Here is a 23,481-nt window from a genome sequence, read left to right as displayed (position 1 = left end):
CTCACATGTGTTATCAGACAGAGATTGGGCCGCTGGCTAACGTTACAGATGCAGAAGGTGGGTACTTCAGCAGTAGTGCATGACGATGTGTGCAATGCTCCAAATATTCAGCAGATGACACTGTAGTGCTTCTAATCCAGCTGGTATTCAGGTAGCTGGCTCGCACATTCATGTAGAGGTGCGAGATAGAGGAATCCCTGGCTAGAGTTTCCAGGGTGATGGACACTGATGTCCAGTGAATTTGATATCATACCTGACCTGTGTGCTTTTGCCTTCACTCAGAGGTTGCTTCTGGCAGATCGAGCAATGTCCTCATTGGTAGCCTATGATGACTCTGACCCGGAAGACGAATCAGAATTGGTGAAGGAGGACGAGAAGAAGATACACCAACCAACTAGCCAATGTTCCGGTGATGTCACCAGGCCATCCCGGGGAGACCAGGACGTGGTAGGCGTTGTGGACTGTGGACAACTATGCCCACATGGCAGGGGTAGGACACAGTCAGACCTGTGGACAGAGACCTACATCTCTACCACTTCACTGGGCTCTTCTAAGAGTGTTGAAGACAGCTCAAATCTATGGCCTCCTCAACCACAGAGGGTCCATGTTGACAAGGGACATTACAGGAGTGTTGGAGTACCACAGGAGCCTCCCAGAATAACTGATCCTCGGTCTGGTCCCTCAGGGATTGTTGAAAGCACAGCCCCACCACCTCCATACCTCCTCGCCCTCCCTTCTCTCCCGCCCCCACCGCCCCAGAGGCCTCTGGGCCTGGCAGTGAAGAAACAACACACTCCCCCTGCCGGGGTCAGACCCTACATTTCCAAGAGACATAGGCCGGCTGCTCCAGGAATGGGAGATGAACCTGACTGGTCCCCGGAGAAGGTCACAAAGGACCAAGCCCCAGACCATTGGAAGCGGCCTGGGGAGGACCAGGCTCCAGGCCCCAGGCTCCAGGCCCTGCAAGGCTCTATCAGGCTGCTCTCGGAGGTGTCCGAGAGGGTGCGCCCACACCTTGGCGACCGGCCTGGCAAGGCACAGGTACCCAGGTAGGAGTTTTTTTTTCTTCTTTTTTTTCCATTTTTTAGGGCTTTTCAGCTTTAATGTTATAGGACAGTGTAAAGAGACAGGAAATGTGGGAGAGAGAGAGGGGAGGACATGCGGCACAGGACCCGAGCCGGGAATCGAACCCGGGTCTGTTGCGCAAGGACTAGCCTTCATATGGTGCGCGCCTTACCCGGTGAGCTACCAATGCTGCAATGTATAGAAATATATGACTTGCTGATAATGAGGGCCTCCCCCTGACAGGCGTGTGCAGCTGAGCCTACAGGCCCACCAGGGCCCGGTCAACACCGTCCAGTGGTGCCCTGTCCCGCACCTCAGCCACCTGCTGCTCTCTGCCTCCATGGACAAGACTGTCAAGGTAATACCACACTGGGGGTCTTTGGTCAGATTTAGATGTCACTGACTGATTTAGCCTACTTAAGCCCATTTCTCTATGGAGCATATAGGCCATCGACGGCTCATGCCTAGATTTACAATTCATGCCTAGATAGATGTATAGGCAGTATCACCAGATATACGTATAGTCAGGATTTTGTCTTTACATATTGATTAGGCTATTTGTTGGTTTCCTTTGAAAATTACTTGTGACTGTATCGCAAACCACACCCTGCGTAAGCCCTGGGGTGTGTCCTGGTCTAATAGTATTGATGTCTGGATCTGTCCTGGGCTAACAGCATTGATGTCCGCCTGGGTCTGTCCTGGGCTAACTGCATGACCCAGTTGAGTGCATCTGTGAATGTGAGTGTGTGAATGCTTTTCCCACACAGTGAAAGTGTGAAACATGTGGTAAGTGGGTAATCACACACCAAGGCTATTTGTCATTTGATATTACAACCTTTCAGACATATAAGGTGGTGATATAAGCCCTGGCAGTGAGACAAGGATATGCCCTTCTCATCAGTGGCCTCCAGAAACATCTCTATCACTGTCAATGTGTGTCAGAACTCATGGGATTCCTCTCCTCCTCCGATCCCGCCTCTTTCCTGCTCTTTGCACTCCATCTCTTTTCCACTTCCCCCTTTCTTCGGCAAGACCAAGAACGGTGCATCCGGTGCCAAAGATAAGATCAATTAATTCAGGTGCGGGTGATTAAATATTTCCATCCTCAGACGAAATTGGGTCTCTTGCCTGGCATACCAGATTAACACGCCACACAATGGGGCTCGGGATATAATTAACAATTTAAATATTCATGGAGGGATTCATGTATTCGTGATGGCGCACCAGTGTGCTGCTATGGCAGCCCTGTGTTCCGGAACATGCGGTGGTGGAGCGGTGGCAGATGGCGTCAGGGGTCAAGAGAGAGAGGAACATGTCTCGGCACCAGCTCAGCGACTGACAGCATGATGGATTCCCCGGCCCTATTATTCTATTTGGGTAGTCCAGATTAGGAAGAGATTTGAGAAATTAATTGGTTATTGCATTCTTTATGGGGTTTTCAATGTGTAATACACAACACATCCTACACTGCACTGTCTGTCTTGACTGTCAGTCTATCAGACTGCATGGGATGAGTTTTCCAGATTGTGTGGTACAAAACTTTCCTCACCAAGGTTATGGCAGGTGTAAACGATTGTTGTTGCTATCAGTGAGGCAGAGCCCATCAGCAACATCAGCCATAAAATAGCGATTGATATTTGAAGAACCATAAAAGTCCATAAGCTCTCTGTAAGGGTTCATATATCCTCAAGAGGGCAGTGCTTCCCTATGACAAATATTCTAGAAAGACTTTGCCTAGATCCTCATGTAGCCAAGCCGAGTACAGTACTACACTATAATCACACTGATATTTACACCTACCAGAATCATCTAATGAAAATCATTGATGTCATTGATTTTAGGCCCTCCCCTACGGTGTCACGCTTCTTGGTGAGGATGTTTGGCAAAATACCTACAGGTTCCTGGATGTATCTATCACTCCCAGAGCCTCACTGTAGAGATTGTGGAAGCTGTCCTTTCTTTCCTCATGCTGTTTTAAGCTATCTTGGCTGTGTGCAGCAGCAGTCTTCAATAATGAAACACAGGCTGAGAGATCTTCAAAGCTTCTCTGCAGGTCTGGGTCTGCAGACGATGGCCTGAGAAACCTCTCATCATTATCCACACCAAAGCCAGACCACTCACTCAATTTCAGACCATTCCCCAAGAAGGTGTGTGTGTGGGGGGGGTTGCCTCCTAGAGCGCTGGGGAACATGCTCTCCTCTGTACCTCTAACAAGTTTCTCACAGACCCTATCGTGCCCCCTGGATACCTCTTTAGCTCAGGGTTTGACAGCAGCTGACAGTTATTTTAAGCGCAGAGATCCCAGTGTTATCCATCTCTGTCTGTTGCAATGACAGCATCCGTTTCTTCAGATTTTCTCATGGCTCGAAAAACAGACTTCAGTCAGTTACAAATTAATTGTTTGTTTGTATTTTAAGTATTTTGAAAGTGATTGATTGAGGTGTGCATGATTTACCTAAGAGTTGGCACTTATTATCGGACTGATCCATTGTTTAGATAGCACTGGGTGAGATAAATCAAATTCACCCCAAATCATTTACCCAGGTCTGATGAAACGAGTAAAGCCTTGTAGCTTGTCACACTTACGTCAGGCTGCAGAACATCAGGGATCTGAGCGGCCCCTCATGACTAAATCAGTATTTCTCGCTTAGAATTGATTTGTAGACACAAAGGTAATTAGCTGGAGAAATTAATTAGGGAGCTTCTTTGCTTTTAAAGCCTCAAAGTAAACCTAATTTCTAAACACATTAAGGCAATTGCCAGCACTCAGTGAGGCGGTGCATTTGGTTAAAATGGAATGTGGGTTAAAATGGAATGCGGTTAATCTGTCTGAGGCGGTTGTTGGAATGAGAGGAGGTTGGAATGAGAGGAGGTAAATTGAACTACTGTAGAGGAGATGGGGTACAGAGATTGTTTCTGACTATTTCAATCTCTAGATGGATTTGTGGTATTCTGGTGTCAGCCAATTATTAAGCTAGCCTAGTGTGCATCTGGGTGACCTGAGTGGGTGGAGGGCCACTTTCTCCTCAGCATGATGCTTCATTCATACTCACAGAGGGATTCGTCTGACCTGTAGTCTGAAAAGTCATTTCAGTAACAATGTAATATGAATGTCATACATAAATAAATAGTTAATTTCCCTTCAGGGATAAATAAAGTTCATGTCTGTATGTCTGTCTGTCTGTCTGTTCTATCTATCTATCCTATATTATTGTTTCATGTTTTAGTGTGGACTGCTGTATTCATTGAGTTGAGCGCGTTTTGTCTTTTTCTTTTCTAAAGACTGCTGTATTCATGCAGTGGTCTGTAGTGTATTAGTATACACTGCTCTGTATTCATGTAGTGGTCTGTAGTGTATTAGTATACACTGCTCTGTATTCATGCAGTGGTCTGTAGTGTATTAGTATACACTGCTCTGTATTCTTGTGTTGCAGGTCTGGGATGGAGCAGAGAGTGGGCGTTGCTTACAAATATACTCCTCCCACTCTGGGGCAGTGCGAGACGCCCATTGGTTGCCCTGTGGGCGCCGCCTCCTTACTGGCTCCTTCGACAGCACTGCTATGGTGACAGACGTGGAGACAGGTGAGCCACACCCCTCCAATCAGGTCAATAGGATCCTGATTGGAGGAAGACTCGCCTGGATGTTATAATCAACAAGCATGCAAGTCTTACTGGATCAATCTTTGTGAAATCGGTCTACCATTATAATCTTCTAGGAAATTATATAGATTTCCTAAACAATAATTTCATGATTTCCCTAAAGGGAAATGGATTAGTGTGTGAAAATATGTACAGGAATATGGCACAAGACATGCTATCCCTGCACTATCAGACTATTTTTTAGGTGCTTTCCCCACTATTCTGACTATTAACAAGAGGTTTTTGGGAGAGTTTGCTCATTTCTCTGCACCAGCCAAAAATTGTCCCTGATGTATCTAAGAGCAGCAGGCCAACAGATGCTGGAAGTTCCCTGAGGCGATCCATCTCTTAGGTCAGGACTGATGCTCAGTCTCACCTAGTCTTTACCCTGCTGCTGTTTGTGGCTGTGTGTGTGTGTGTGTGTGGAGGGGGGGGGGGGGGAGGGGATCTCAGGCATTATTCATGACGTTATTTTGAGAGTCATACATTTAAATAATAGCCATGGCTGAGTGAGGCTCAGGAGGCCGGAGAATAATTCCTGGGGTCTGGAGACCTGAGGCTGGGGGCTGGAGGCTGGGGGCTGGGCTGGACATGGCTGGAGCTGGCTATAAGCAAGGCAATGGTTTAGCTACATTAATCCCACAGCCATTTGTATTCTTGCTGTGGTCGCACTGTCCTCCAGAGGGTGTTTTTCTATCTGCAGTAGCTCTACGTCCTATTTCATTAGAAGAATCCCACAGGCGCTTAGCTGGGCCACAGATAGACTGGGAATGCTTGGTAGAAAGCAATCAGGAAAGAGGGAGGGAGTGAAAAGAGAGAGAGAAGTAAGTGAGTGGGGCGATTGAGAAACTAGAGAGAGAGAGAGAGAAACTGTATATGTTAGGAGGAGGGGACTGCGATCGATAAATAAACCTCGTCCAAAGGGTGTTGCTGGCAGCGGCAGCCTGCTCCCTGAGGCTTTCCCTGGCTGTCACACTAACAGGTCTCAACGTGCTCATCAGCAGGCACATTTCTGCCGTCTTTGTGGCCTATAAGCAACACCCTTCTTGTCTAATTCTATCAGTGTAGCAGGCTAGTTGGGGTAGAGATGCATGCAGTAGCCTTCTGTACCTATTTAGTTCTGCCTCTCTCCACTAACGGAGCTGAAAAGCTGGCTATGAGGTCACCATTCGGAATAGATCATATCTTGACAAAATGCTATTTAAACAATTCAACTTGGTTACACTCATTCCTTCGCGACCCAGCTGGTCGAGCTGAGCCCAACTATGTATCCGTGTCACGGCACCACTGTAACAGGTGTCACTGCATCGTTTGTCAGTTTCCACCCTCACTTGCCCCGCATTGGGCTCGATCTCGGCAAGGAGAGCTATACATGCCTACTGAAGCAAGAGGTGGGATAGGAGGGGGAAGAGAGGAGGAGGAGTAGGCATCAGATCAGACAACGTTTAATGTCCTTTGCCTTTCAAGGCTAGAGAGATTGCTAGCCTACTTATCTCCTCTCACAGAGAAGCCAATTAACGTTTCTTAATTAAATAGGGAAAGGCTATATTTATTATGCAAGGGGCTGTGAGTTCTCATCCTCTCCCCAAACATAGTTTTGATTCTACATGACAGATAACTGAAGAACTTCCAGCGCCTCCCAGAGCTGCCAATTAAAAGAAGTGTGCTCCCCACCACCCAGACGCACGCCAGAGGAAACATATCTGTTAGTCCAACGTTAAACAGATGGACCCTCTTCACACTTAATTTGCCATGACTCTTTCTCCTGTCAGCCCAAGCCGGGATGACCTCCCTAGAACGAGGATGAGAACTTAAATGATGTTGTTTCAGCGGGATTTAAGGTGAATTCAATGCGGGTCTTGAGACTCTTTGTTGTTTGTTCGATTAATTAATGAGGAGCCAGCAGGCTGGGGGCACTGATGTGCACAGCCTCTGACAGAGCTGGCCGTAGTAGTCTGGATTGGTTTCCAATGGTTCCATGACTGTAAAATTTGCTATTGTTTCCAGGGGAACTAATTTCATTGTTGCGCCTTTTAAGACTTAATTATGTTTAAGCTCCTCTATGTTTTTGTTTGAAGCTCGACATTAATTGAATAAGAGCAAGCTCGCGGTTGGCCGTCGGCCACAACAGTTTCTTCGTTCTTCCCTACATCCCCACAGCTTAGTCAGTCTGAGACTTTTTTATGATCAAAGACATGTTTCACTTCAGTTGCGATTACTCATTTATTTGACATGGTTCGGGGCACTGTTCTGAAAATAACATAAACAATCTGGCTTGTTGCTCTGTTTTGGCGATGAACTTTATTTGTTTCTGGTTTCTCATGCTTGAATACTGTGTACCAATTCATTAACCTGAGTGGGTTTACATTCACATTGACATTTTAGTCATTTAGCAGATGCTTTTATTATTTTAAAACTCAAGCACATTTGTCAGTTAGTCAGTGAACCATCTGTACATCCCAGTCAGGATAAGAACAAGTGCTATCGTCACAGTGCTACTGTAGATAACACACATACATGATCTGAGGTGGTGATGGTGAGGTACAGTAGTAGTGAGGAACCACTGGGGAGAGTAACATGGTGGAGAGGTCAATGGAGGAGGAGCCCAGGGTTCTTTAAAGTTCTCCAGTCTTCTGAAAAAGACGAGTAGGGACTGTGTCATCTTGACAGTAAAGGGGGGCTCATTCCACAGTTGCAGCGCCAAATTAGAGAAGAGCTGTGACTGGGATGATGCTATTCTCTTTTCTTCCTTCTCTGTCAATGTTTGTATTTGAAATTACCAATTGGAAAATCATCATTTATGCCTAGGCTAATTGTGTGCCTCCTGAATTTGAAAAGCTGTGCTGACTGCTGAAATTAAACCTGTGATTGTAAGTGATAACACAACATAATTTATCTCATGTAAGTGAACTAGATGCACTTATGTGAGATAAATGAAATGTGATTCTGCAGCAGGTCAGTGTATGATTTATGACACATTATAATGACTTCATTATAATGAATCTATTGGTCATAGCTGTAATGAACTAACCTACAGTAGCCCGTGCTGGCTGGTTTGGTAGGTTGGTTTACACAGACGGGTTTCAGACTGGTTTGGCCGGCTGGTTTAGATGTAGCCAGGCTCCAAAGATGCATTGCGAGATTAAGGATAAGCTTCAAAGGATGGCACTAAGTTTCACAGTTTTAAATGTGCACATGAGAGGCTTAGTGAGTAATTGATGTGTTTGAAATGCCTGTAAGTAAGTAAGTAAGTAAGTAAGTAAAATGTTATTTATATGGCACCCTTCGTAGCACGAGTGCACAGAGTGCTTTACAGTGGGAACATTAAAAACAACATAGTCCAATCAGATACATACAAGTGCACTGAATACATTCAAGAGAAAGAATGCACGTAAACAGTGACATAAAAGAGGCCAGCCCAGTGCCAGGGGAAAACAGGCAAGCCGAAAGGAGAGAGTGTGGCAGATAGAGACGGCCTAGCACTCAAAGGCTTGTCTGTATAAGTGAGTCTTTAGCTGCCCTTTAAAACCGTCCACAGAAACCGCAGCTCTCAGATCCTGTGGGAGCGCCTTCCACAGTCTAGGAGCCACAGCCCCAAAAGTCCGATCCCCCTTTGTCTTTAGCTGCGTCCGAGGCACTGTCAGGAGACCCTGGTCAGATGATCTCAAGGTCCAGCTGGAGGTGTGTGGGTGGATGAGGTCACAGATGTAGCTGGGGGCTAGTCCGTGGATGGCTTAGAAGGTGAAGAGCAACACCTTGAACTGTATTCTAAAAGAGACAGGTAGCCAGTGCAGAGCGGCGAGTATGGGTGTCATGTGACAAGACTTTTTTGACCTGGTAAGTAATCTGGCAGCTGCATTTTGGACAAGTTGAAGCCGGTCAATGGATTGAGACATGTGAACAATGAGTTACAGTAGTCAAGTCTGGATGATATGAATGCATGGACAGACATTTCTAGCTCTGAATGAGGATGGAGCGGAATGGAACGGAGTTTAGCAATGTTTCTCAGATGGTAAAAACAGTTGCGACACGGAGACTTCACATGTTTGTCCAGGTGCATAGACTGGTCAAAGTGCACACCAAGGTTCCTGATATTAGGGTGGACGCTGTTTTTGAGGGGCCCCAGATGTTCTTGCACCCTGGCTGTGACACTGTCAGAGGTAATGACTAGGACCTCGGTATTTAACAGCATTTAACTGGAGGAGGTTGTTTGCCATCCAGCCCTCAATGGCCGTCAGACACTCAAGGAGAGTGCTGAGACTCTGCATGTTCTCTGGTTTGAACGCAAAGTGGAGCTGGATGTCATCCGCATAACAGTGGTGGGAGACTCCGGGGAATTTCCTGATGATGTGGCTTAGCGGGAGCATGTATAGGGCAAACAGGATAGGGGCCAAAACGGAACCTTCTGGAACACCACAGTGAAGGGGGTAGGAGTCGGACTTGTAAGGGCCGACAGCCACAGAGAAGCATCTTTCACTGAGGTAAGAGGCAAACCACTCTAGGGCAGTTCCCGCCACGCCCACCCAGTCCCTAAGCCTATCTAAAAGAATACTGTGGTCAACAGTGTCAAATGCCGCACTTAAATCTAGGAGGACTAGCACAGCACTTGCCTGAGTCCGAGGACATCATGGCTACTCGGAGGAGGGCAGTCTCGGTGGAGTGGTTTTTACGAAAGCCTGACTGGAATTTGTCTCCGATGTTATTCGCCGTCAGAGAGGTGTGAGCTGGTTTGCCACCACTTTCTCTAACACCTTGGAGACAAACAGGAGCTTCGATATGGGTCTGTAGTTTTGTGGTGAGGAGGGGTCCAAATGAAATGCCTGTGTGGCTCTGTCATATGCCAGCCGGTATTAAAGTGTACACTCTTGTGTGCTAATAATTTCCTCTGCAGTATAAAACTAAACTGCAACAATGATGTTTCAGTTCAGCAACATTCAGTCTGATGGATTCAGTCTGATGGATTCAGTCTGATGGATTGCATGAATCAAGTTTTTGACAGTTTTGCAAGTTGATTTATTTTGACCTTCTGAGTATGTTCATACACATCAATGTGTGTGTGTGTGTGTGTGTGTGTGTGTGTGTTTGTGTGTGTACACGTGTGCGTGCGTGTGTGTGTGTGTGTGTGTGTGTGTGTGTGTGTGTGTAACTCCTTAGGCCAGCAGGTGGTGAAGGTGGGGACCCAGTTCAGGGTGATGTGTTTGGCTCTGCAGCCCAGCGCCCCAGAGGTGTTCCTGTGTGGAGGATACAGCCCAGAGGTCAAGGCTTGGGATTCACGCACTGGCAAGGTCAGGCCACATACATAATACAGGCCATATTCATATGACCTCCTTGGGTCGGACACATGTTCCCATAGAGAGATCATAACCTGAACTTTGCCTCGTTCTAATTCTCTAAAATACAACCTTCCTTCTTCCCTTCCTTTAATTATTCATCTGTCATAAGAGGACCTGCCGGCCCCCGCTGCTCAAGACAAAGACCGTTCACTCCTTCATTTGTCTTTATTTGTTCATTAATTAATTAATTCATTTTTCCGTTCATTTTTCTTCTTTTCAGTAATTTGCTCATTCATTAATTTGTTAATTCAACCATTAATGAATTAAACCATTAAGTAATGAATTCATTCATTCATTCATTCATGTCATGTTGCTGTCCCGCAGGTGGAGGGTGTGTACCGTGCAGGGGTACAGCAGACCCTGGCCCTCCTCTTCTTGTCTGGAGGGAGAGAGTTCATCAGCAGCTCTGACGCCGTTAGCCGAGACTCGGCCGAACGCACCCTGATGGCCTGGGACTACCGCACCACCGCCAGGCTCTCCAACCAGATCTACCATGTAAGACCCATACACTCTCTCACACACACACACACACAAACACACTCACACACACACACACACCATCATCATCATCGGCAATCACTCGAGACGAGTATGATTGTCCTCCTGTCGGTGGGTCTGGTCATTTGTGGGTCTTCAGGTGGCTGTAGAAGCCGATCCAACAGATTCTGTTGCAGTGTGTGAATGGTTGTCCTAGTAGTGGTAGTTTGAGGAGCCATTTTGGTGGTGGATCTCTCCTTTCTTTGTTGCCTTTTTGCTTCAGCGGCATGGTGAAGGTCCTTTTCTAGTTGTTCTGTGCCTTCATCGTTGAGAGGGGTCAGGGAAGAATTTTTTCAGCTCACTTATCTGGCCCCCGAGTGATTACTGTTTTTTTTGCTTCCCTCTGGAATATGTAGGGGTGGGATGTCTGCCCACCTCCCTTGTTCTCTGTAAAGCGCATTGTGTTGCCTCTGGGTATGAAATGCGCTATATAAATAAAGCTTTGATTGATTGATTGATTGATTCATGGACCATCCTGCTCCACATGTCTCTATTGAGGGCAGCCTCCTCCCAGCTGTTGAGATTGAAGCGGCACTTTCTCAGGTGGGTTTTGATGTTGTCTTTGGACTCCTTCTTCTGCCCCCCATGGGCTCATTGCCCTTCCTTCAGCTAGTCATAAAGTATTTGTTTTGGAAGGCGGTTATTTGGCATATGTATGACGTGGCCTGTCCATCGTAACTGGTGTCGGGTGATGGTTGTGGTGATGCTGGAGATGTTGGCTTCCTTCAAGACACTGATGCTAGTTTGTATATCTTCCCAGCTGTGCCGAAGGATCTTGCGAAGACATCGCTGGTGGTACTGCTCTGGGGCTTTCAGATGTCTGCTGTGGGTGGTCCAGCTATCGGGTCCATAGAGCAGTGATGAATATTGATGAATTTGGTTGATTTTCAGAGAATTGTTGGTTTAATCTGATCCTGTTAGCTGTTCCTAATTATAATGATTGACCTCTGAGTATGGCTGTAGCTGTAGCTTTCTGTAAGGAATGGTGTCCCTCTTCCATAGACTTATGAGATAAAGATGACATTCCATGCCTGGTACACTCTGTCAAACAGCAATTGTTGTGGTTAGCGCCAAGGCGGCGTAGGTTAACTTGACAAAACAAGGCCACAGAAGAGACCAGAAAGACAGTCTTATCGGAGAAGAGACGAGGGGGGGGGGGGACACCCGAACCATAAGAAAGTTGTAACGAGACCAATGCTTTGATTTGGGTCCAGACAGCATACCGAGAGGTCAACTGTACATTAGACTATATGCCATCGTCTTTTGTATGTAAAACCTTCTGGAATAAACATGCTTTTGCTTGAGGCTCAAATCCCGTGTTGGAGAGATTCATTTGGAATACATCAGAACAAGGAGACACTGGACTGTGTGGTATTGTGTGAGATTGGGGGCCGTCTTTTATTGAAATCAAAACACAATGCAGAGCTAAATAAGGACAATGATAAAAGACAACGAAAGTCAACAGCAGGGAGAGCAGAACTACTGCTTGATAAACAAGAAATTTGGTCTTGACCTGGATGTCCCGATTCTCAAACACTATTTTCCTCAGCCTGGCGAAAGCCCCACTGGCACACCTTATGCAGTGTTGAATCTTGGCGTCAATGACAGCTCTTGTGGAAAGGCTGCCAAGATAGGCGAATTGACCCACATTTTCCAGGGAGTTGTTGTCTACATAGATTGTGGGTGCTTGGGAAGGTGTGTCAGGTTCTAGTTGGAAAAGGATCTGTTTTTTTTATGTTAATATCAAGTCCCAGGAGTTGGTAAGCTCTGGCAAAAGCATCCAAGATGTTCTGGAGGTCTTCTTCAGAGAGCAACTGAGGCATTGTCATCTGCGTACTGGAGCTCCATGATGGAGGATGTGAGCACCTTACTTTTTGCCTTAACCCTGATAAGGTTGAAGAGCCTGATCCTGTATATGAGTTTGACTCCCTGATGTACAGTAGGTTTTGGCTGGTGAGGTGGAAGATGGTTGAGATGAAGATCCCCTTCCCCTCACCCTAACCCGGGTCCGTATCCTTTTCCTACCCCGATCCTACCCCTGACCCTGCCTCTATCTGGGCCCAGGCACATTTATGCACACACAGACATACACCAATGTTTGCCATGTCTCTCCTATGATGTTATTAGCCTCTCTTACTCTGAAAATGTAATTTAATGTTATTTATTGCTCTATAAATGTTCTTAGCCGGTAGACAAACATACTCCTGGAGCTTGCTCGATCGCCTCGTTGAGAGGGGTCAGGGAAGAATTTTTACAGCTCACTTATCTGGCCCCCGGGTGATTACTGTTTTTTTGCTTCCCTCTGGAATATGTAGGGGTGGGATGTCTGCCCACCTCCCTTGTTCTCTGTAAAGCGCATTGTGTTGCCTCTGGGTATGAAATGCGCTATATAAATAAAGCTTTGATTGATTGATTGATTGAAGATGGCAAACAGGGTTGGTGCAATGATACAGCCCTGTTCATAGGCGATTTTACCCTCTGAGAGTAGGGGTGGCAACATTTTGACGTGAGAAAAAAACAGTTCTCCCGTCCCGTCCCATCTATTTACAAAGAATGCCAGTTGTGAACAGTATGCTAATAAGAAATCCGTATGACAATTCAATATGCAGAACGCATTCAACTTCATCTAGACACCACGAGCATGTCAATATGACTTTATGACCGAGCACTAGGCCATACCCAACATCACAACATAAAACTGCAACTGCCTGCTGGTGCTAGCTTCCTCACCGATGGTGATGTTGCTAGTGCTAGTGCTAGTTTCGATAGCCTCTGGAGCACTTTCTGCATTCGATTGCACCTGATGCGGTGTCATGTCGAGTGGTCGCTTCTTCATTAGCATTGCCAGTTTTATATTTTTTATGTTTTATAGCTCTTTTCGCCATTGTGTGCAGGTTGGCTGGTTGTAGCTTGTTGAGCACTGAGCAGTACAGTCAGATCTCATTTCTTTGCGGTAACAGATCAAACCGGAAATAGTTGAGGTCGACAGACGAGTTGTGCCAATGGTGGATTATGTTTTTTTTTTTGTTTTTTTTAAAGGTAGCCTAGTTTAAGTAATAAATACATTTTTAAAATGAATGATGACCTAACACAAACTGGTACAAACCACAATTATGTATTTAATAATTGTGTTAATTAGTTTAATTTTTTTTTTTTTTTTTAAGAATTTGAGCAGAGTTGGGCTGGCCAATAAGGGGGGGACAAGTGCCCCCCCTGCCCCCCCCTATAAAATCGCCTATGACCCTGTTTGACACCAGTGTCTACTCTGAAAGGAGCCGTTTCAGAACCGCCATTGCCTACTACGGTTGGCGTCATGTCCATGTTGCAGACGCAGGATCTTCACATACTTGTCTGGGCATCCGATCTTGGAGAGTGCACACCAGAGGGCAGTTCTGTTCATGGCGTTCCCAACATTTTGCAGTTGCCGAGCTGTAAAAATCATGTCGGAGGTTCCCCTGGCAGATCGGAAGCCGCATTGCGACTCTGTGACTCACACAGACTCACACTGTTGCTCACACTGTGGCAGCACTAGCCATTGAAGAGACCCCTGGTGTCCCTGGAGTCAGCAAGCCAGTGGATTTCCAGAGCGGTCTCCGTCCACCCAACCTTCTTCAGCTCTGAGATTCCTCCGCGACACCTATTTGACGAGCTTTGCTTTGCCGATCAGGCCAGAGACTTAGTTAAGGGCATTTCCCTATGGTGGGATAAGGAACTGTAGATGCCAGAGAGCGCCAGCGTGTGTTGGCCGAACCTACAGAACCGAAATGAGCCAAGTATCGTATAACTGTGCTGCGTTTTCTAACCCTCATTATGAAGCAGCCTAGAATGGTAAATGGTAAATGGACTGCACTTATATAGCGCTTTTCCACCTTAACGGCACTCAAAACGCTTTACAATGGCCTCTCATTCACCCATTCACACACACATTCACACACCAATGGCGGTAGCTGCCATGCAAGGTGCTAACCTGCTCATTGGGAGCAATTTGTGGTTAGGTGTCTTGCTCAAGGACACTTCGACATGTAGACAGTTGGAGCTGGGATTCGAACCACTGAACCTTCGATCACTGAACGACCTGCTCTACCAACTGAGCTACAGCCGCCCCGTAGAGGCTGTGTTTCTACCAGTGACCAGTATCCCTGACCATGAAAGTCACACAACTTGATCTCCTCCTCACTGCCATCCATCCATCCATTCATCCCTCTTTCTTTTCATTCTCTCCCTCTCTCTGCTCCTCCGTCCGTCCCCCGTGGCATCAGGAGAGGTTCACGTGTCCCAGCCTGGCTCTGCACCCGGAGGAGGACGTGTTCGTGGCCCAGACCAACGGAAACTACCTGGCCGTGTTCTCGGGACAGCGTCCCTACAGGATGAACAAGAGGCGGCGCTACGAAGGACACAAGGTCAGCCAGAGAGGCCTTAGGGCGCGCGGGAGGGGGATCCATACACAACACACACTGATCTATACTCACCATACAGTGATCTATTACTCAACACATGCACTGATCCATACACACACTGGTAAACAGACAACACACAATATGTGATGTGATGTCAGTGTTGTGATATTCTAGTGCCGTGATGTTGTAGTACTCTGATCTGTTTTTAAGCAGTGCAGCCGCCTCTATACGTGACTACTATGTGTGTCCATGTGTCCGTTCGTATCACGAGATTCAGACCAATCAGGAGTCGCCAATAACGTTGCACCCCAGCACTAGATGGCAGTAGAGTTTGCTCATAAACCTCGCACCGCTTACTTCGCCGCCCGGGTGTGATTTCTCTTTCTATTGCTCTGCTGCAGGTGGAGGGATATGCCGTGCGTTGTGATTTCTCTCAGGACGGAACCATATTGGCTACAGGAAGCTCCACGGGCTCCGCCCATTTCTATGACTACCAGAGCGCCCGGATGCTGCACACGCTCCACGCCCACGGGCAGCCCTGTGTGGCGGTGGCCCTGCACCCCGCCCTGCCCGCCACAGTCGCCACCTGTGATTGGGGTGGGCAGGTCCGGGTCTGGAACTAAAGTCTGTGTGTGTGTGTGTGTGTGTGTGTGTGTGTGTGTGTGTGTGTGTGTGTGTGTGTGTGTGTGTGTGTGTGTGTGTACGCGTGCGTGCGTGCGTGCGTGCGTGCATGCACAAGGAGCACGGGAAGCTGGTGAGTTTGATTGAAGTCCTCTTTTTTTTACCTATAGTTTGTTTCAGTGAAGCACACTTAATCCTGGATGGGAACGCGTAGCGAATGTTAAAGAGTTAGAGGAACCAACATCAATTGGATAGTTTCTCATCATTTACATATCAAAGGATAACTTGTAATGCAGATCTCATTGTGTACAGCAGATGCACAATGCCCTCAGACTCAGTGAGGAGGTGCCGTGCTCAACTTTGATTACTCAGTGAACGTCTATCCACTCAGAATGTATTGACACCAAGGTAATTGTCTGAACATGAATAGAATACTGATAGTAATCATCTCACGTTCATCTGGAATGGGAGTTTTGTCCGCCCACCTGCGTCTGAGCTGTACATGTTTGCTCCTCGGAGCTCTGGAACTTTCCTAGTGTTCTATTCATGTCACGCCTGGCTCATATCACATCAGAGACAGAGAGCCACCTTCTGGAGACCTTCGGTTCATTCAAAGGAATGTCAAAGACGCTCTGAGTTAAGTTTGAATAAAACATTCCCAAGGGCAGAGATCCACGCATGTTGTTATAGCTCGTCCTAATTAAAGGATGCTTGTGAATATGTTGCCGTGACATTTTCAAAGCCTAAGAAGACGGGGTGGGGTGGGGGGGAGTACAGGATGTGGTGTCAAAAGCAATGAATATAATTAGATATTTTCCCATTCCATGCCTCGTCCAAATGACATCTTATTGAAGTCCAACTGCCGTGAAAGGCAGCCTTCTAATTGTCAGTGGGTAAACTGAAAGAAACGTGATGAAGTTGCACAAATCTAGTAAAGAGATGTATTATTATAGGCATGTGATGACCATAGAAGCCAGCGAGGTGCTGTCTGTCTCTCCTCTTTATTAGTTAAATAAACATACAGCAAAAATATAGAAACATGCAACAGACGGTCAGACGGACGGACGGACGGATGACCTGCTGCTCCTTGTTAAGAGTCTTGAGGTAGAACAGGACTTGGACAACATCTCCCCAGGGTCAAATAAATACAGAAACAGGGTCAAAATAGCAATAGTGATGATTATATATTAATATATATTTTTCATTTTTACATCCACAAAAAAGTACTCTTAATATGGGTATGTGGTCTCTTGTTCATCCGTTGCTGTGCAGTAACAGGCTAATAAGACTCTGGCTGGACTGTCGAGAGAGGTGCGCTTGATTTAGGGCTGTGTCAAATGTGATGAGTTTGGTATAGATTCCATTGCATCAGGAAAACTTAACCGGGCGAGCCACACCTAATGGCCCCTTTGGGGTAAATGCCAGGCCAGCATGCTCCAAAATCAAACTCAACTAAATGACTAAGTGCTTTTGTTTTGGTGAAGAGCACTGTGAGTTTAAAATCCAGGCTGGTGGTCACGCCCGGTCTGTGAGTATGACAGTAAGAACACATCTACATACATATATATAATATGCACACCTAGAACAAAATGGAGGCAGATTATACTATTGTCATGAGATTAGAATTCACCACTACAGTACGTTCATGCTCATGTACTGTACCTGTATCAGTCTGGATGGAATATGAAGCGGCTGTATCAGACCTTCTTTTATGCAAGGACTAAAGTATGTCAATAAACGTATAAACTCTCCCATGGGTTTACTTTTGTGTGTGTGTGTGTGTTTGTGTGTGTGTGTGTGTGTGTGTGAGAGAGAGAGTTTGTGTGTGTGTGTGTGTTGGGGTTGTACTGTACAGTACAGTATGTCCTCAAATAACATTTCTAACAGTCAGTTTAAAAGCTGCCTTAAAGGGCCATACCGGTCTAAATAGGATTTGATGTCCTTAAACTAGTCACCCAACGTATATCACATTACCGCAATCCATTTTCCGAAGTAAGTATCATGTTAAAAGATGTTTGCATTTTCGTGTTTTACTTACATTTCAAAAGTTGAACATGATGGCTTTAAAACGTATTTGTTAATTGTTCCCTCGTTGCGCTGACAAACTCGTCCCAGTTAGTTTCAAATAGTTTTCAGTAGTTTTCATGTTATATTATTTTCGTTCGAATTTGTTGAACTGCTGTGCAAAGAGGGTTAAAACAAAAATATTAACTACTGAAAATTATTTGAAACTAACCGGGACGAGTTTGTCAGCACAACAAGGGAACAATTTAAAAAGACATTTTGAAGCCATCACGTTCAACTTTTGAAATGTAAGTAAAATGGGAAAATGCAAATCTCTTTTAGCGTGAGCTTTAATTTGGAAAATGGATTGCGGTAATGTGATAAACGTTGGGTGACTAGTTTTAGGAGATCACATCACATCGATACCACCGGTATGGTCCTTTAAATATGATACCAGAATATTTGTACTTTTGTGAACAGGCTTAGTGTGTCTGGTTGTATTTATGTTGTATTTTAGTTTCATACTATACACCCCCCCACACACACACACACTCAGACACACTTTTTTCTTCTCATGTGGATACTGAAAATTGCCTACAATTTCTCACCATGACTAGTTAAATTGGTTACTGACACACACCACATGCAGTTTGCCAGTGAGGAGAAGATAATGCTGTGAGAAGCTACTGCAGGACCCAGCAGGACCTTGTCAGACATGCCTGGCCTACTGCCGGGTCCCTCTCTGTTAGTCATGCCTCAGTGGCTGGAGGACGGAGACACTACAGGACACACCACCACCGCACAGCTACGACAAGATGGTGTTAGAACATGACATGAGTCTGTCTGCCACTCCCCCAAAGCCTGTCTGGACTGATTCACACTGGGGACAAACTTTCACAAAATTTGCTGGAGCGAAGTTCGTCAGATGACAGAAAGAGATACTGTAATCCTCAGAGGAGACAGCATCTTGCAGGTTTTAAAATTAGAAATCAGTAACAGCATGACATTTATGCATTGTTTAGGCTTCACTGATTCTTACCTCTCCAGGGAAATCTCAAAATTTTGTTTTAGTGGGTGAATTAGCACACATCCAAAGCACAGTATTCAGAGTATTACAGTAAACTTCAATCCAATCTGAGTTCAGTTTTACTTCGGCAAGTTCAGGCCTATTGTCATGGTCTTCATCTGCTGGTGTCCCTGTAGAGGGTTAGACCTGGCTCTCCTCCACACCAACCAAATATCTACCACTAGACCAAGAAGACATCTGTGTGGTCTCAAGGTATTATCGGAGCTTACAAGACCGAGCTGCGTCATCATGATAGTGTGGTTCCAAACCACCTCTGTTAGAACTGGCAGGTAATTCAGGATTTCGATTTCAGTAATCTAGAGGCTGGTCTCTCAGACAACTACAGTGTATCAAAACGTCAAACAGCTGGATATGAAAACGGTTGTGTTGCAATGAGTCTGAAGGAAACGTGCCTTGGGCAAGACTACAAACAAAACCTCAGTGACACACAGTCAAATACTATCATGCATAAAAAACACACTGAACAAGCTTGTCGTCAGTTCAGCAGCGTGCCGTAGAGCTGCGCCTTTGTCAGGCTATCCTTCCGAGTCAGTCCTGCACTGCCGAATTTTTGGTATCGCGGGGAAGTCTTCTTAGGAAGCGCAGGGCCAAGGCTTGAGCTGGGCCTGGGGTTGTGGCTGGAGCTGGGCCTGGGGTTGTGGCTGGAGCTTGGCCGGGGACTGTGGCTGGAGCTTGGCCTTGGGCCGGAGCTGAGCCTGGGGCTGGAGTTGGGCCTGATCCTGGCGCTGGTGCTGGAGCTGGGCCTCTCTCTCTGGTAGTGCTGGGCGCTGGAGGCCTCCAGGGAGCCAGGCTGTAAGGACTCTGCCGGGCTGTCACGGCCGACGTCTACACTCCCCGATGCGCCCTCCTTCTCCTTGGAGCTCCCTAGGAGGAACAAGCTGCACTCAGAGTCCTGGATGTTCTGTTCGGCCCGGTACAAGGGCCCCTTCTCCTGCTTACGATGCCCAGGTCTGAGCTTAGGGCTGGGAGAGGGGTTACCGGCGAAGCTGAGGAAGACGTGGTCGCCCTCCTGGAAACTGCTGTAGAGCGGGCCGTGCTTGGCCTTGGCCGGGCCCAGGGCGAAGTGCCTCTCCGAGAAGCTGTAGGGGGACGCGCGCCCCCCCCCCTGGGCCAGGTCCGGGTAGGAGAAGCTGTTGAGCTCGTCGACGCTCAGCTGTCGCCAGCGGGTGGTCAGCTCTTCCTCCAAGACCTCCGCGCTGCTGCGGTCCTCCCCTGGGGGCGTCCGGGTGAGTGGCGAGGCCAGGTCGGAGGCGGTGCCCATGCTGTGGGAGGTGGCCAGGTGGGGCGAGGGCGATGGCGAGGGGTGGTAGGGCTCGCTGAAGCAGGAGGTGGCCCTGGTGTACGCCGGCGAGGCCACGCCACCTCCCTGGGGGCTCTGGGGCAGGGCCATGTGCTGGAAGCTGAGCGACTTGGGGAAGCTGTCCTTGTCGTAACAGGAAGCGGCATCCTTGTCGTAGGAGCAAGTGCTCTTGCAGTCGTAGTCGTCCCGCCAGTCCATGTACAGCGCCTGGTGGGAGGAGGAGAGCGTGCTGCCGAGGTTGCCACCGTTGCCCTTCTCGACGTCCGACGCCACGCTGAAGCTGGAGTAGGAGCTGGAGGCCTGGAAAGACTGGGGGCGGGCGTGGGAGAAGCTGCCCGACAGGAAGGCCTCCTCGTCTGGGTTGCTGTCAATGGAGAGCTGAGCGTGGAGCTGGAGGCCTCCATGGATGTCCACACTCTGCCGGCGGTCCTGCCAGCGCTCAGGGCAGTACAGCGCAGTGTCACTGCAGGACATAGAACGACAAGAAGAGGAGGAACAATTCAGCAATTTGACACACAGCAAAACACTTCTTCATTTGCATTTCGTTGTACATTTAATTTCATTGTAGTGTACATGGTGTCCTGTATCTTGTATGATAAATGAACATGCTTGAATCAGTTTTGCAAAGCAACATGAAGAGTGAGCCTACCTGCAGTACAGGTCGGAGGTCTTATATGCCGTGCGACGGTTGAGTTGGTCTGTGCTTCCTGTCCCCATGCTGTTCGGCAGGAAGTCACCATCCTGGGGCGTGGGGCTCGGTGAGCGTGTCACGGGGCAGCTGCTTCCCGGCTCAGGCTTCTCCAGAACCTTGGCGATGACCGCCGTGGGAACGGCTTCGGAGTAAGGGGAGTGGCACATCGCCATAGTGACGCCACCGCTGTGGCCGTGCTTCTCAATGTGAGTGCTCACTCTCTCCTGGAAGTCTTCAGGTAGCTGGGAGGGGGGAGGGGTGTTCAATGTTCAACCATTTACAGTGGAAAGTGGGTGGGGGGTCTTATATAACTACCGAGGAACAGATATGACTTTGTTAAACTGTTAATAGAACAGTGCATACAAGGAAGTGTATGAGTCTCGAATTTATAATGCTACAAAGAATCTTCCCCAGATTACTGTTCACACAGATGCCTCTGTAATTATTTGGGTCGAATTTATCTCCATATTTGGAAATTGATGTGATGAGACCATGATTCCAGATGTCAGGGAAGTAACCTACACTCAGAATCAAATTGAATGGTTTCAGGATGGCTTGTGTATCTCAGCATCTCATTAATGATGCCATCAAGCCCACTGGCTTTTTTGGGTTTCAGTGCACAGTGTTTCTCTTAGTTCCTGCTCAGTAATAGGAGAGTCCAGGGGGTTCTGATTTTCTTTTATTGCCAATTCTGATTCATTTAACTGTTATAATTTGGTTTTGATTTGGGTCTGTATTGCTTGGTAAAATCTATTATAGTGTTTTGAAATGACTGACCCATATGTCTCCATTCTGTATTGCCATTATCTCTCTCTCTCTCTTTATAGAATTTAATATACAGTACTACAATAGTACTCCCTGAACAGTTATCAGGGCAGAGCTCATGGGCTGGTCAGCTTCAAGATAGAACGTCCTGTCAATTAAAAACTTCCGCCTCTTTGGTCTTAGGGGTCAGGAACAACTATGTGGGGTCTCTCTATCTCTCTCTCTCTCTCTCTCTCTCTCTCTCTCATCTCCTCTTCCTTTGGTTCTCTCTCTTTCTATCAGTTTCTTTGCCTTCTCTTTTCTGTCTTTGTTTCACTCTTTCTATCCTCCCATCTCTACTTCTATCTCTCTCTCTTCCCTCTACCATCAAACCCAGCGGAGCTCCATGGGGAGAAGCCAGGATTCAAACTAGACCAGTGCTGTGGGCTCCGGCTGGGAATAGAACATTATAAAACACTGAGCTGGCTTGGTTGAAAAATAGAAGATGGGGCGTAATAAAGCAGTGTTGTGTTTGAACCCAGAGCTATTTATAGAAGCCTGCTGACTTCCCCAGAGACCACTCGGGGGGGGGGGGGGGGGGGGGGAAGGTGAGACTGGGGGCCCATAATTAGCTGCTGCATGGAGGAGAAAATCTCTCAGCAACCTGGGCAAAAAGGATCTGTATCCAGGCAGTATCAGAGTAAGGGAACATATTGGTATGCAGGTGTTAGGACTCCCTATATTTCTATATCATCAAAATACAGAGTCTTATCATGCTGCACATCTATATGTTCCCATTCTGGAGTTCTGAATCTGATAGTGCCAGGATGTGACATAAATCCAATCAAGATATTCCCGGACACGGACTCTAGTCAGCAGCTCAGAATGTTCCAGAAGGTCGGGGTCATTCCATTCAGTTCAGACAACTCAAGTAAGCTGGATTTAAAATGTGAAATGTCCAAGAAAACCTTTCACTGCAAATACCTTCTTGTCAGTAAATGTATGCAAATTATAACTTCAATTGACCTCCGACAGTTTGTGATCTCTGAGAGGGGAGAGATGATGGAGGCATGAAGGAGGAGGGAGGGTCGCGACTCACCTCAGACAGCTCTGTGGTGAAAGAGGAGAGAGGAAGGAGGGAGGGCGAAGGGATGATGGAGGGATGAGGGAGGAGTGAGGGAGATGAGGATTCACCTCAGACAGCTCTGTAGTGAAAGAGGGGAGAGGGTGGAGGGATGAGGGAGGGAGATGAGGAGAGGAGAGGGTGGAGGGATGAGGGAGGGGGATGAGGACTCACCTCAGACAGAGCTCTATAGTGAGACTTGGAGCACTGTAGCAGCTGGGCAGCTAGGTTACAGTCCTTCCTGTACAGATCCTATAGTAAAAGACGTATACAACAAGGCGTTATAACACTTTTATAACATTTCATAAGAGAGAAGTTTGTTTTTAAGACATTACAACACTAAATAGAAAAGTGGATCAAGTAGTTTTAAGCAGAATCTGCCTGCAGTGCTATGCAGTATGTAGTGCTATGTAGTATCTAGTGTTATGTACTAACTAGTATACTGTATGTACAGTACTAAGTAGTATATAGTTTTATGTTATACTGTATCTACTGTTATGTAGCATCTAACTGTTATGCTGTGTTCACACCGGGCGCAAATTTTTCCTGCGGCGCGGCGAGTTTACATAGAAAGTCAATACAATTCACGCGAACTGGGCGGCGGGCAGCGCGAATCACAGAACTCGGTGGTGCGGCGGCCAGGATTTGCCGCACGGCGACATTTGCAAAAGTTACATTTTTTTAACTTTCTGCAGCGGTTTCACGCGGCAACCCATTGATCCCGCGGCGAGATAGGGCGAACAGGGAGGCGCACATTTTCTCGCTGCGCCCGGTGTGAACACAGCATAAGGGCTCTCTCTGGGCTGTGTATAACAACCCTACAGGTATAATGGAATGTTCAGGGTTAGTCTTCAGACTCTATGGTCGTTCCAAATCACCTGCCACTGCCTGACAGAAAAAGAACAAATAAAAAACACTAAAAATCGCTCAGCTAATAGAT

General features: G+C 47.0%; 2 protein-coding genes across 2 annotated transcripts in view; one reads left to right on the top strand and one right to left on the bottom strand.

Moving 5' to 3' along the window:
- Positions 1–306: 306 nt before the first annotated feature.
- On the top strand, positions 307–15,594 carry wdr25 (WD repeat domain 25; the record flags this gene model as incomplete). Its single annotated transcript, XM_084438981.1, has 7 exons — positions 307–1,049; positions 1,309–1,423; positions 4,500–4,647; positions 9,859–9,989; positions 10,362–10,532; positions 14,834–14,974; positions 15,373–15,594. The coding sequence occupies 7 exons, from the start codon at positions 307–309 to the stop codon at positions 15,592–15,594; spliced, it is 1,671 nt and encodes a 556-aa protein (XP_084295107.1).
- A 3,564-nt stretch (positions 15,595–19,158) lies between these two features.
- The window catches only part of begain (brain-enriched guanylate kinase-associated), a gene marked incomplete at both ends in the record, with an annotated part of 39,877 nt that continues 35,554 nt past the window's right edge, over positions 19,159–23,481 (bottom strand). Inside the window, 3 exons of the mRNA XM_084438980.1 lie at positions 19,159–20,446; positions 20,633–20,916; positions 22,716–22,793. Coding sequence (XP_084295106.1) covers positions 19,159–20,446; positions 20,633–20,916; positions 22,716–22,793 — 1,650 coding nt within the window. The remainder of the gene's footprint in view (positions 20,447–20,632; positions 20,917–22,715; positions 22,794–23,481) is intronic.

The sequence above is a fragment of the Borostomias antarcticus genome, assembly GCF_949987555.1.
Source record: "Borostomias antarcticus genome assembly, chromosome: 5".
NCBI lineage: Eukaryota > Metazoa > Chordata > Actinopteri > Stomiiformes > Stomiidae > Borostomias > Borostomias antarcticus.
Note: the sequence above shows the minus strand (reverse complement) of the source record. Positions and strands in the feature narration are given on the sequence as shown.